This window comes from Nicotiana attenuata, unplaced genomic scaffold (genome assembly GCF_001879085.1).
Source record: "Nicotiana attenuata strain UT unplaced genomic scaffold, NIATTr2, whole genome shotgun sequence".
Taxonomy (NCBI): Eukaryota; Viridiplantae; Streptophyta; class Magnoliopsida; order Solanales; family Solanaceae; genus Nicotiana; species Nicotiana attenuata.
In genome coordinates, this window is record NW_017672289.1 from 47,581 (window position 1) to 59,870 (window position 12,290).

Genomic DNA, 12,290 nt, shown 5'->3' on the forward strand with positions numbered 1-12,290 from the left:
ACTAGATCTGTATCCAAAACCAGTTGAAGTAAATTATACAAATCATCTGTATATGTTTAGAGGATTCTTCATAACTTAATTATTTTTACGCTACCTGTCAACCTACTATATCCCTCATCCTCCCTCTCTCTCTCTCTATATATATATATGGGAACTTTTCTAGTGAAACGAGTCCATCCCTTTTAAGTCTGAAACGTAGTAGTAATTCATTACAAAAAGGGGTACGGTATCAGAATACAAAACAATCATCTTCACTTACCTTCAAGTTCTTTTATTGCTAACCTATCCTTTTATGATAGCCTTCCAGGACTAGTCATGAGGTACTTGCAATCAATTAATTCATGCAAGTATTTAATATTTAATAGCATGGCTATAAATTATGATCAAGGAAAAGGGAAATGTTTATTTATGCCAAAAATAAGAAGGAAAAAGGAAATGTTTGGCAGTGAAAGTGTTTTTGTAACTGTACCGTTTTATAGCATGCAAAAGATCACTAATTAAGTTCAGAGATGAAATAGCATCTCACTTTGTGAGTTAGGAGGCTGAGCTTTTAGTTGTCTTTTTCAGTTTCCATATCAAATGACATTTGGCGTTACTTATGTGGTAATTTATTTATTTTTCTATGCCTGGTGTAATATTAAATAACAATACAAATATAAGTAAATACTATTGTTCGGAGTATAATAAATAATATATCACTTGAGGTCTAATCTAACTGGTAATTAAAACGTAAAATAATAGCTAGACAGGAAAGAGAAAGATGTTTGAGGGTAGTGATCTATTTAAATCGATTTGCTCACATCAGTACATGGTGTTTTACTATAAAACTTGCATTTATTCGTTTAATAATGATAGTAAACTTTTTCCTTTACACCTTACATGAAACCTTAATGGCACTCAACTTTTTCCAGTTTTTAGTTGGAACTCAAAAAATCATAGTTCAAGGCCTATGAAAGGTTCTTTCAGCTATTTTCCTGTAATGTGATTGCAGTCAACAAAGTTAATCATTGGTCCACAGCCACTCTTCAGAGAATTACAATATATAGATTGAACTAAACAAACCAGCCGTATTGTTGTGCTACAGGTCTCTTTATCTATATTCACGTCTGGTTGCTACAAACGAAAGCCAAAGAGTCTGGTACAAGTTTGGCATTTGTATCACTTCATCTTTTCTTCCTTGAACAAAACATGACGATTCACACGAGGATCAAACTTTCTAAATTCAAGTTTCGTTTGACTCGTTTGAAGCTTTTTGGTCTTCTTCTTTACATAGAAAAACCCAGTTCCAGCAGCTGAAACAAGCCTCACGAATAGAGCTCCAGCCTTCTTCTTATCACCCATTACCTTATCTGGTAGAGACAACCATAACGGATGAAAATTTGGTCTTCCAAAGATGTGTAGAACTAAATAGTTGAAAACTCAACAATAATCAAAGATTTAAATATAAAAGAAAATTTCAGATAGTGGTACATAATTGTTAGGTTAGTAGGTTGTGCAATGGTTTGAGGAGCTAATCAAGTATTGATGGCCAGAGAAAATTTTAGTGTTCGGTAAATTATTGACTTTCGTTCCAAAACCTGCAAGCCTATCTCCGAACTCGCACAAAAACATATTTGAAAATTTTTCTCCTATACCATAACCCAAACAACAAAACAAAACCAGCATTATAGCAAAACTGTTTGCTGGTCCAAAATGAATTTTTCTTCCTTTGCTTTGATTTGCTTGGTCCTTGTTTTGACTATGCCATGGTCAGGGGCGGAGGCATAAGCCACCTTACGAGTTCGGCCGAACCCAGTAGCTTTTGCTCAAACAATGTATTTGGTGTTTTGAATTCATGAAATATGTGTAAATATTAAATCTAGAACCCAGTCATTAACACTTAGAAGTCGTGGTCCCGAAATTCAGAACCCATAAGGTTGAAATCTTGAGCCGTGGTTCATAGCGAGATCTCCTCAATAATGCATACATAGGCATATGAGCACTAGGCGCACAAACTCAGCAGGTCAAGTTGGAAGGGAAAAAGTTCGAGCTAGATTCAAGTTCGATAATGATTGCATGTAAAGCTTGTTCTGGCCATGATCCAAGCTTACTTTTCAAGTGTGATGACGGAGGAGAACGAAAAGACAGAATACTTGATTACAAAGATAAGGAAAATGGAAACTTATATCCTTTTACCATCATATTGACCAACAAAAACAGAAAATTAGCAGTTCTCGTGATAAAAACAATCTTTATAGTTCACTCAAGTCATAGTATTCAACTCAAATGTTTTTCCTTTTTTTCATTTTTTTTTGAAAGACAACAAGGCCTATGTCAACTTAGCCTATGTAAACAACATCTTCAACATGAAATTCAAAAATACCTGAAGCCCTCAACCCAACCACCCATTTCCGCCCAACCAACTTATATATCAATAATGAGCCAACAATTTCAAAAAGCAAAAAAATAGTACTGAATTGTATGACTAAAACACCATTCAATCCTTTTTTTTTTTCCTTTTAACAAGTCCATTCACTTCTCCAAATACGAATATTATATGAATGCTCTCAAGATCTCGTGTTGCCAACAAAAATGTTTAATGAGAAGTGCAATTTGCAGTGATGATTCCCAGATTATTTTAGCCTCTTGCTTATATACTAAACATAATTAACGGTCAGTAAGTGTCATCAGAACTTACTCACAAATCACAAAGAGGTAATAAGAAAAGGAGAAATAGAGATCGAAACTAACCTAGAAGACGGGTCTGTCACAGATCTGCCTTACGCTGCCTGCTGCCGTGCCGTTCCATTAAAAATATAAGGGTTCTGGCCAAATAAAGAGAAAAGGCCCAAAATAGTCCCCACTATCTTTGGGTTTGGACTCAAACTGATCCACGTTCTTTTATCTGGAGCATTAGTAGTCCTTAAAGTTTGCCAAAGTGGTACATTTTTAGTCACTTCCCCAAAAGTTCCTCTTGACAGTACTATTAATTATAATAAAATAATCTCTTTATGCATAATCACCATCCTGCTCAATTAGCATACCTGATATCAATTGTTTGATCATATCATAATATTTAACTTAATAATGGTTTTATTAGTTGAGTGAAAATACCAAACCACAGCAGCAATGGATTTGGTGAATTTCATCACTTTAGCCAACTCCATGTCAAATGACCAGAAAGACCCCAGGCTAGACTTGACCCTTAGGCAAGCTATGACTCTGGCTCTGAGAATATGTGTCAAGTTATTTTTGAGTGTTTAGCTATCGACGTTTTTGGTTCAATAACCATCATTCGTTGCAAAGTACATGACACTAAACATGAAAGAATACATCTAAATAAATCTTCCTACTCTTGTTAGTTGGGACAGAGCATCAAATTATATAATCATCATACTATATTATAAGCATGAAGATCAAAAATTAAATATAAAAGTCTAAAATAATCCTAGAATATTATTGGACTTTTATGTCCTTAAGAGTTATATTAATATTTAGTAATACCTTCAATATTAATAAAAATTATATATAAGCTATAAAAGTTAGTTTTGTAACATTAAATTTGCTTTGTCAAAGAATTTATTAAAGTACATGTATCTGTCACGACCCGAATTTCCCACCCTCGGGAGTCGTGATGGCGCCTACTAGTGAAAGCTAGGAAGCCGACCGTTTGAACAAATTACCTTTTTCCCATTTTAATTCTTTAACAATTGTGAATCAACAGTTTATAAACAGCGGAAATTTAAAACAAGCGGAAGAAACAATTAAACCATCTAAATAACTCTAACATGATTTCTTAAACAAAAACTACCCAAGACTGGTGTCACAACTCCACAGACGGTCTAAGAATTCTACAAACAAGGTCCGAAAAATAAATGCAACACTGTTTCTGAATTACAAAAGTGAAACAGGAAGAAAAGATAGAGGGAGACGCCAGGGCCTGCGGACGCCTGCAGGACTACCTTGGATCTCCGTATGGACTGAAGGCAGCCGCCCAAGCTAAGGTCCAAAAGTTGCTGCTCCGGGATCTTAGTATCAGCACTACCGACCCCATGTACTGGTAAGTGCCTAGCCTAATCTCGGCGAAGTAGTGACGAGGCTAGGACCAGACTACCAAATAAACCTGTGCAATTATATCATATACCGTGGAAAATAAAGCAGAAATGTACAGTTAAGAATGGGAGGGGGAAACATGATGCGGGGGAATATCATTTACCAACAATAACTCAGGAGAAAAAGCATAAAGAACGATTTAATAATTCGCAGCCGAAAGAATAAGAAAACCGTAACAAAACAATAACCACTTTTATCCTTTAATGTTGCGGCGCGCAATCCGATCCAAATATAAACACTGTTGCAGCGTGCAACCCGATCCAAATATAATATTGTTGTGGCGTGCAACCCGATCCAAATATAGTATTGTTGCGGCGTGCAACCCGATCCAAATGTATTGTTCAACACCAATCACAAAAGAGTCCCGGCAAGGGAACAATAAGGAAACAACAATATCCCGGCAAGGGAATCGACAGTAAGAAGTAAATACATTCCGGCAAGGGAATCGGCTATAACCAAACTTGTTTCAACATTTAACTTCACAACAGAAACCTCGTCTAGAACCAATATTCAACCATAAGCAATTTTTACGAGATTAATCATAACTCTTGTCCAACACAGAGAATCAACAACTTAAGCATTTGTAGTACTTGTTAAGAACACAACGATTTCAATTTAAGACTCACGGGCATGCTTGACACCAACGTATAGATACTCGTCACCATGCCTATACGTCGTACTCAACAAATAACACATAGAAAATAGGACTCGACTCCTAATCCCTCAAGCTAAGGTTAGACCAAACACTTACCTCGAATTTCCACGGCCAACTCAAGCCTCAAACACCGCTTTTCCTTTAGAATTCGCCTCCAAATAACTCGTATCTAGTCCAAATTGATTTCACAACATCAATAAATACTAAAGAATTCATACCCAATGCTTAATTATAGGTTTTCTATCATTTTTCCCAAAAAGTCAAAAATTGACCCCGGGCTCGCTTGGTCAAAACTCGAGGTTCGGACCAAAACCCGATCACCCATTCTCCCACGAGCCCAAATATGCAATTAGTTTCGAAATCCGACTCCAAAACGAGGTCTAAATCCCCAATTAATCAAAAGCTCTAACTCTACCCAAAATCCTAATTTCTACCATAAAAATCCTAGATTTTAAGATGAAAATTGATGAAATGCAATGGGAAATCGAAAGAGAAAGATTTAGAATCATATACCAATATTTTGGGGAAGAAATTGTTCTTTGAAAATCGCCTCAATGCTCCCAAATTTCGAAAATATGAAGTAAATGGGTTCTGCCCGTTTTTGCTTCTGTTTTAAAATCACTGGACAGGCCTTCATCGCGTTCGCGATGGGCTTGTCGCATTCGCGATGGGCCTGTCGCGTTCGCGAAGGGTCAGGCCAATTAGCCTTCGCGTTCGCGTATAGTGGCTCGCGTTCGCGGAGCTTTGACTCCTCGAGCCTTCGTGTTCGCGGGCGAGTGGCCGAGTTCGCGTAGAACAAAATCCCCTTCCCCCTGCTCAGGCCCAAAGACCTTCGCGTTCGCGATAGCAGGTCCGCGTTCGTGAAGGGTAGCACCCCCCAAAGCTTCGCGTTCGCGACCTGTTTCTCGCGTTCGCGTAGAAGGAAAATTCCTTCAGCCTGACTTACCCTCCGCGTTCGTGAGAGTCCTTCCGCGAACGCGAAGAACAAAGTTCCAGAACACCAGAAACTGAAAACCTGCAACTTTTTCTATAAAACCTTCCGAAACTCACCTGAGCCCTCGGGCTCCAAACCAAACATGCATACTAACTCAAAAACATCATATGAACTTATACGTGTGACGACCCAAAGGGTCATCACCTGTTTTTAATTAATTCTGTGCTTCCGAGGCCTTGAAAACCTCATTTAGAGTCACCTCGATTTGCGTGCGCAGTCCGGGCGCGTAGCTGGAAAGCTTAAATATGAAATTCTGTGAAAAATGCTAAGTTTTGAATTTAAAATGAATAAATTTGACTTCGGTCAACATTTTGGGTAAACGGACCAGGACCTATGATTTGACGGTCCCGGAGGGTCCGTAGGAAAATATGGGACTCGGGCGTATGCCGGAATCGAATTCCGAGGTCCCGAGCCCGAGAAATGAATTTTTAAAAGAAATTATTTTTCTGAAATTGTTAAGGAAAAATTGAAATGATATTTGATTGGAATGTGTTGGTATCAGACCCGTATTTTTGTTTCGGCGCCCGGTACAGGTCTTATATGTGAATTAATATATTTCTGTAAAGTTTGATTAAAATCGGATGTCGTTTGACGTGTTTCAGACTTGAAATCCTAAATTTGAAACTTAATGAAGTTTGAGGAAAAACTCTTGATTTTGAGGTTTGATTCATTGTTTTTTATGTTATTTAGGCGATTGGATCGGACCGATAAGTTCATATGATGTTGTTGAGTTAGTTCATGTGTTTGGTTAGGAGCCCCGAGGGCTCGGGTGTGTTTTGGAGGTGTTTCGGAATGGTTTTTGGCTTGGAAAAAGTTGCAGAAAACAGCAGTTCTGGTTCTGAGGTTTTGTTCTATGCGATCGCATAGGCTTTTCCGCGATCGCATAGTGTAAGTTTCCAGGTGTTCTGTTTCTTCTATACGATCGCATAATCTTCCCGCGATCGCGTAGGGTAACCCCACTTCATTCTATGCGATCGCATTTCCCTTCGGCGATCGCGATTCATTAAACCAAAACCTGGAATGCGAAGTCTATTCTTCTATGCGATCGCATTGTCTTGTTCGCGATCGCAGCGAACAACTTTCCCTTCCCCTATGCGATCGCATGACATTTTTCGCGATCGCGTAGAGCATTTTCGCCCAGTTAAATTTTTAAAACTTCAGAAACAGTAGCATACGGGATTCACCAAATATTTCACAAAACCTTTCTTCTCCAAGCTCTTAGGCGACCATTAAAGCGATTCTTCATCAAAACCTCTTGGGTTTGTAATTCTTAGCTTATTTTCTTCCAATTCCTTCAACATCTATTGAAATCCTAGGCCTAAAACATGTGATTTAAGGTAGAAAATTGGGTATTTGGGTAGAGTTAGGGCTTTTTGATTTTTCTTGATTTAAACCTCGTTTTGGGGTCGAATTTGGAAATAAATTATATATTTGGGGTCATGGGTGAATGGGGGATTTGATTTTGGTCCGAACCTCGTGTTTTGACCAAGCGGGCCCGGGGGTCGGTTTTTGAATTTTTGGGAAAAATAATGGAAAAGCTATAATTAGGCATTGGGTTCGTATTGCTTAGCATTTATTGATGTATTGAAGTCATTATTGTATAGATACAATTGATTTGGAGCCGAATTCGAGAGGGGAAGCAGTAATTGAGGATTGAATTGGCCGTGGAAGTTCGAGGTAAGTGTTTAGTCTAACCCTAGCTCGAGGGATTAGGAGTTGAGTCTTATTTGCTAATTGCTTCTTGTTGAGTACGGCGTATAGGCATGGTGACGAGTATCTATACGTTGGTGTCGAGCATGACCGTGAGTCTTAAATTGATAGTTGTTGTGTTCTTAAATGACACTTCAGATGCTTTAAATTGATGACTCTTGATATTGAGTAGAGATTTAGTTTATTCTCGCGGACTTTATTTATGCTTGAGTACTGGTATTAATCGAGCTGAGTAAGAGTTGAGCTAGGATTTGGTTATAGCTGATTCTCCCTTGCCGGGATGGTTATTTTGATATTGTTGTTCCCTTGCCGGAAAATTATTATTATATTGCTTTTGTTTTCCTTGCCGGAATTTTATTGTGACTTTGTGTTGAATTGAAATGGGAGTGGGTGGTACGCCTGCCACAAGTTATTGATTGAAATGGGAGCAGGTGGTACGCCTACCACAAGTTATTGGTTGAAATGGGAGCGGGTGGTACGCCTACCACAAGATATTGATGAAATGGGAACGGGTGGTACGCCTACCACGAGATTAATAAATGGGAGCGGGTGGTACGCCTTCCACGGGATTTGATAAAATGGGAGCGGGTGGTACGCCTACCACGGAAACATTGAGAAATGGGATCGGGTTGCACGCATGCAACGAGAAGTGTACTGACAGTGAAATCTGCTTTTATTTCCCTTATCCGTGTTAGAGTTAATTTATTGATGTTCCTTATTATTCTCTTGAATATTCTGTATTATCTGCTATCCCCGAAGCATGTTCCCTCTCCCATTTAAAATGTTTATTCTTGTTATTTTCCCGTGTGGTATATATATATATATATATATATATATATAATATATATATATATATATAATATATTATATATAACTGCACAGGTTTATGTGGTAGTCCTGTCTAGCCTCGTCACTACTTCGCCGGGGTTAGGCTAGGCACTTACCAGCACATGGGGTCGGTTGTGCTGATACTACACTCTGTGCTCTTTTGCACAGATCCAGGTACCGGACAGCAGCAGTAGTTCGGGAGTCTTCCTTCAGTTCACCGAGACACCGAGGTAGCCTTGCAGGCGTCCGCGGGCCCGCGCGTCTCCTCTATCTTACATTTCATTCTGTTATCTCATGTTTCGAGACAAACAGTGTTATTTTTCTATCAAACTGTTGTATTTAGTACTCTTAGTAGTCCGTGGATGTTGTGACACCGGTTCTTGGGTAGAGGCATATGATGATTTCCGCATTATTGTTCCGTTTATTTAATTTAAGTCTTCCGCTTTAATTTCATATTTCCGCTGTTATTCTAATATTTAACGCTTGTTGATATGATTGGTAAAAAAAAATTTAAAATGAAAGAGTTAGGAGTTTATGATTTGTGGCTTGCCTAGCTTCTACGAGTAGGCGCCATCACGACCCCCGAGAGTGGAAAATCCGGGTCGTGACAATCCGTGCGATCAAATCGCCAAAATAACATCTTTAACAACGAATTTAGCATAGAAATCTAAGAAAAACCTCAAAACTTTCAAAGTATCAATTTTTACAACTAGGGGTCCGGATCACATCAAACGACTTCCGTTTCTTACCAAATTTCACAGGCTTGACTTAAACCACGTATAAGACCTGTGCGGAACCAAAATACGGTCGATACCAACAACTTCCAAACATTTTTCATTTCTAAAAACTCACATATTTTCCAGAAAATAATTTTCTTTAAAAATTTATTTCTCGGGCTTGAGACCTCGGTATTCGATTCCGGGCATACGCCCAAGTCCCATATTTTTCTACGGACTTTTCAGGACCGTCAGATCACGGGTCCGGGTCCGTTTACCCAAAATATTGACCAAAGTCAACTTAAATTCATTTAAAGGCAAATTTTATCATTTTTCACAGATTTTCACATAACGGCTTCCCAGCTACGCGCCCGGACTGCGCAGGCAATTCGAGGTGATGCAGAAGGAGGTTTTTAAGGCCTCGAAACGCAGAATTTATTTTTAAAATAAGTGATGACCCAAAGGGTCATCACAATATCTAAATTTCTTCACCATACAAAGTTAAGCTCTTTAACTTCCCATGCACATAATACTCCCTCCGTTTACTTTTACTTGTCCATTATACTAAATCAAGAGAAAACAATTTTCTTTTTCTTGTTTTAACATTATCATTAACTACTCATTCCCCAAATCAATTCCCAAGACTTTTGAAATGCTATCATTATTATGGGTAAAAGTGTAAAATACATACTTCATTTATTTTTTCTTAAATAGAGTACAAAGTCACAAGTGAACAATTAAAAGTGAACGGAGAGAGAAATTTTTAGAGCTAACATTTGTTGTTCTTATATTTTATCTTCTTCTCCTATTTTTCTTAGCTTAATATTCAGATTGTTATGATTTTTAAGTGCAATTCTTTTCTTATAAATGCAATCATGATTCAAAGCTTTTACCATCCATGTAAAAAACAATAAAATTTTATCAATTTTCTTAATATTTTCACGGAAGTATGAAGTATCAGTAAGCACCAGTGGTCTAGTGGTAGAATAGTACCCTGCCACGGTACAGACCCGGGTTCGATTCCCGGCTGGTGCAGAAGTCCATTTTTTTTGCTAACCTTTTCTCCCTTTCGATTTTAACCTCTTTTTCGATCTCCTGCTCGTTGGCCAGATTCTCAAGAGTCAGACTAATGTTCCTATGTAATGGCGTAGAAGCCTTGGTGCATAGTTAATCACTTGTCTCAAGAATTGGCACACATATTTTTTCCTCTAGCTCAATTAACTAAGTACCAAATAAAATTACGAAAAGAGATCATTTTTTCAGTTAATTGTGAGTCAAACTTTCAAAATGGAAAAATCCCTTGGTTTTGGTAACATGAGAATATGAGATAGAACAAAGGATTTCTTTTTCTTTTTTCCTTTTTCTTTGTCTTGGTTTTCTCTCTCCTAAAGAGTCTATATACAAACATTGACGATGGGGTAATTTTTTTCCCTGTATAATGGTGGTGCCGGACCAAATTGCCCACACTTCAACTATATTTCACCAAATACAAGCTAGTACGATCTACTAATAAGTACCAAGTAATTTTGTCCATCAACTTTTAAATAAAAAAGGACTAATTTTTTTTTGCATAATCCTAAAAGCCAATATTCCTACTAGTATATGTTTGATACAAGAGTTGGTCTAGGCTTTGTATATCTTGAATATTCATCCCAATATCACTGCAATTATCAGAAGACTCCAATGAGCTTTGTGGTGATGAGTTGGACTTGAAACAATTATAATTAGTTGGATTATTAGCTGGTAATGACGATGTCATTAATCCACTAATTGACTCCATATTATTGTTGCTCCATTGAGGAATATTTGAATTGCTTGAATTGATAAAGCTTTGAGCTAGCTGAGCCTTCACTTGCATTAGTTGAGCCTGCAAATATGCTACCTGAAATATACATAATGATAATAGGTGAATTTGTCTATAATCACACCTTAAATAATCACCTTCTTGTGTAGTTTTAATGCTAAAAGTGATGACAAAATGCTCTTATTAGTGCTTTTCATGATTTGTAGGTGATATATGTATAAAGACGGCTAAGGAGCAGTTTTGGAGTCAAAAGTGATGAAAAAGAGGCCAACTGTGAAATTTCCTAAGTGACCCGTGCAAAAACAGGCCGAAGATTCAGAGAACTGGATCCACCGCGGTTCCACCGCGACCGCGGCAGAACCGCGGTGGGAAGCAGCTGCAGAAGTTCAGAGATTCCGCGAGGGTGTTTGGCCGCGGTTCTACCGCGACCGCGCCAGAACCGCGGCAGGCGCAGAAACTTCTGGGACCAAAGTGTCAATTACGGGATTTTTAGACCTAAACCCTATTTAAAACATGAGACATCGCCCAAGAGAGGCATGTATTGATTATTTAGGTTTCTTAGCAAGGAAAACAATTGTGAGAAAGTACTCTAAACATCTTTCTTCTTTTCTTTTGATTTTACGATGAATTCAAGCTTAGTTTATGTTCCCATAGTCATGAGTAGCTAAATTCCTTGTCTAAGGTGTTGATGGAACCTATTGGGTGATGAACTTCTTGTTTATGTGAATACAAATTGCTAGTTTAATCTTTATTTGTTCAACTTCGTGTTCGTTGTAGTTAATTGACAGGATCCTCAATTAGCTGTGCCTATTTAGTGTGCATAACTTGGAAAAGAGTGCATATTTAGAGTATTGTTGAACAACACCACTCCTAGATTATTAGAGGAATCTATAATTGCGGGTTTAAAGGCGGGATTAGGAATAACGAAGCCTTGGGTGCAATCTAAATTGAATTGTGCTAAATAAAGTAAGCTAGTGTATCTCAGGAGAGTGCAATAGTAAATTACTGTGATTACTCGGGAGAGATTTACGGTAAGATTAGCGTTCATGATTGATAGAGATGTGTGGGTAAATTTGTATGAGCATCAGGGATTCCATCAATAGGGGAAATCATTGCCTTAGCTTTTTCTCATAATTGTTTACAACCTTTATTTTTACTTAGTTACAGCCATTTAGGTATTTGCAAGCTAGTTGTTAAAGACACTCAACTGAGATTTGAATATTTGGGAAGCTGGTTCTGAAGACTTAGTGGGGCTGAAGATAGCAGTTGATAGGTTAACTCTCTGTGGATTCGACCCTGGGCGTAATACTCGGGTTATATTTGCAACGTCCGCAGAGTCCTTTTTATAAGGCATAGTTGGGCGTGATCAAATTTTGGCGTCGTTGCCGGGGAGTTAACGGAATTATCAATTGCCATTGACAGAAATACAAAGATTCTGTTGTAGTCAGTTTTCTCTCTACCAACTTTTTCATTGAAAATTTGACGGTTGTT

At 38.0% G+C, this 12,290-nt stretch overlaps 2 protein-coding genes and 1 non-coding gene across 3 annotated transcripts in view; 1 reads left to right on the forward strand and 2 right to left on the reverse strand.

Moving 5' to 3' along the window:
- Positions 1 to 880: 880 nt before the first annotated feature.
- Positions 881 to 2,856, reverse strand: LOC109212608 (50S ribosomal protein L33-like). Its single transcript, XM_019376264.1, has 2 exons — positions 2,731 to 2,856; positions 881 to 1,349 (listed from the first exon to the last, which is right to left on the reverse strand). Exon 2 carries the CDS (start codon positions 1,339 to 1,341, stop codon positions 1,159 to 1,161), a length of 183 nt encoding a protein of 60 aa, XP_019231809.1. The 5' UTR covers positions 1,342 to 1,349; positions 2,731 to 2,856; the 3' UTR covers positions 881 to 1,158.
- Positions 2,857 to 9,959: 7,103 nt separating this feature from the next.
- On the forward strand, positions 9,960 to 10,030 carry TRNAG-GCC. The gene has a single exon. It is a non-coding gene; the product is annotated as a tRNA-Gly (tRNA).
- Positions 10,031 to 10,276: 246 nt separating this feature from the next.
- Positions 10,277 to 12,290, reverse strand: part of LOC109212606 (LOB domain-containing protein 16-like) — a 5,656-nt gene continuing 3,642 nt past the window's right edge. Inside the window, exon 2 of the mRNA XM_019376259.1 lies at positions 10,277 to 10,877. Within this exon, the coding sequence (XP_019231804.1) occupies positions 10,572 to 10,877 (306 nt within the window). The 3' untranslated portion in view covers positions 10,277 to 10,571. The remainder of the gene's footprint in view (positions 10,878 to 12,290) is intronic.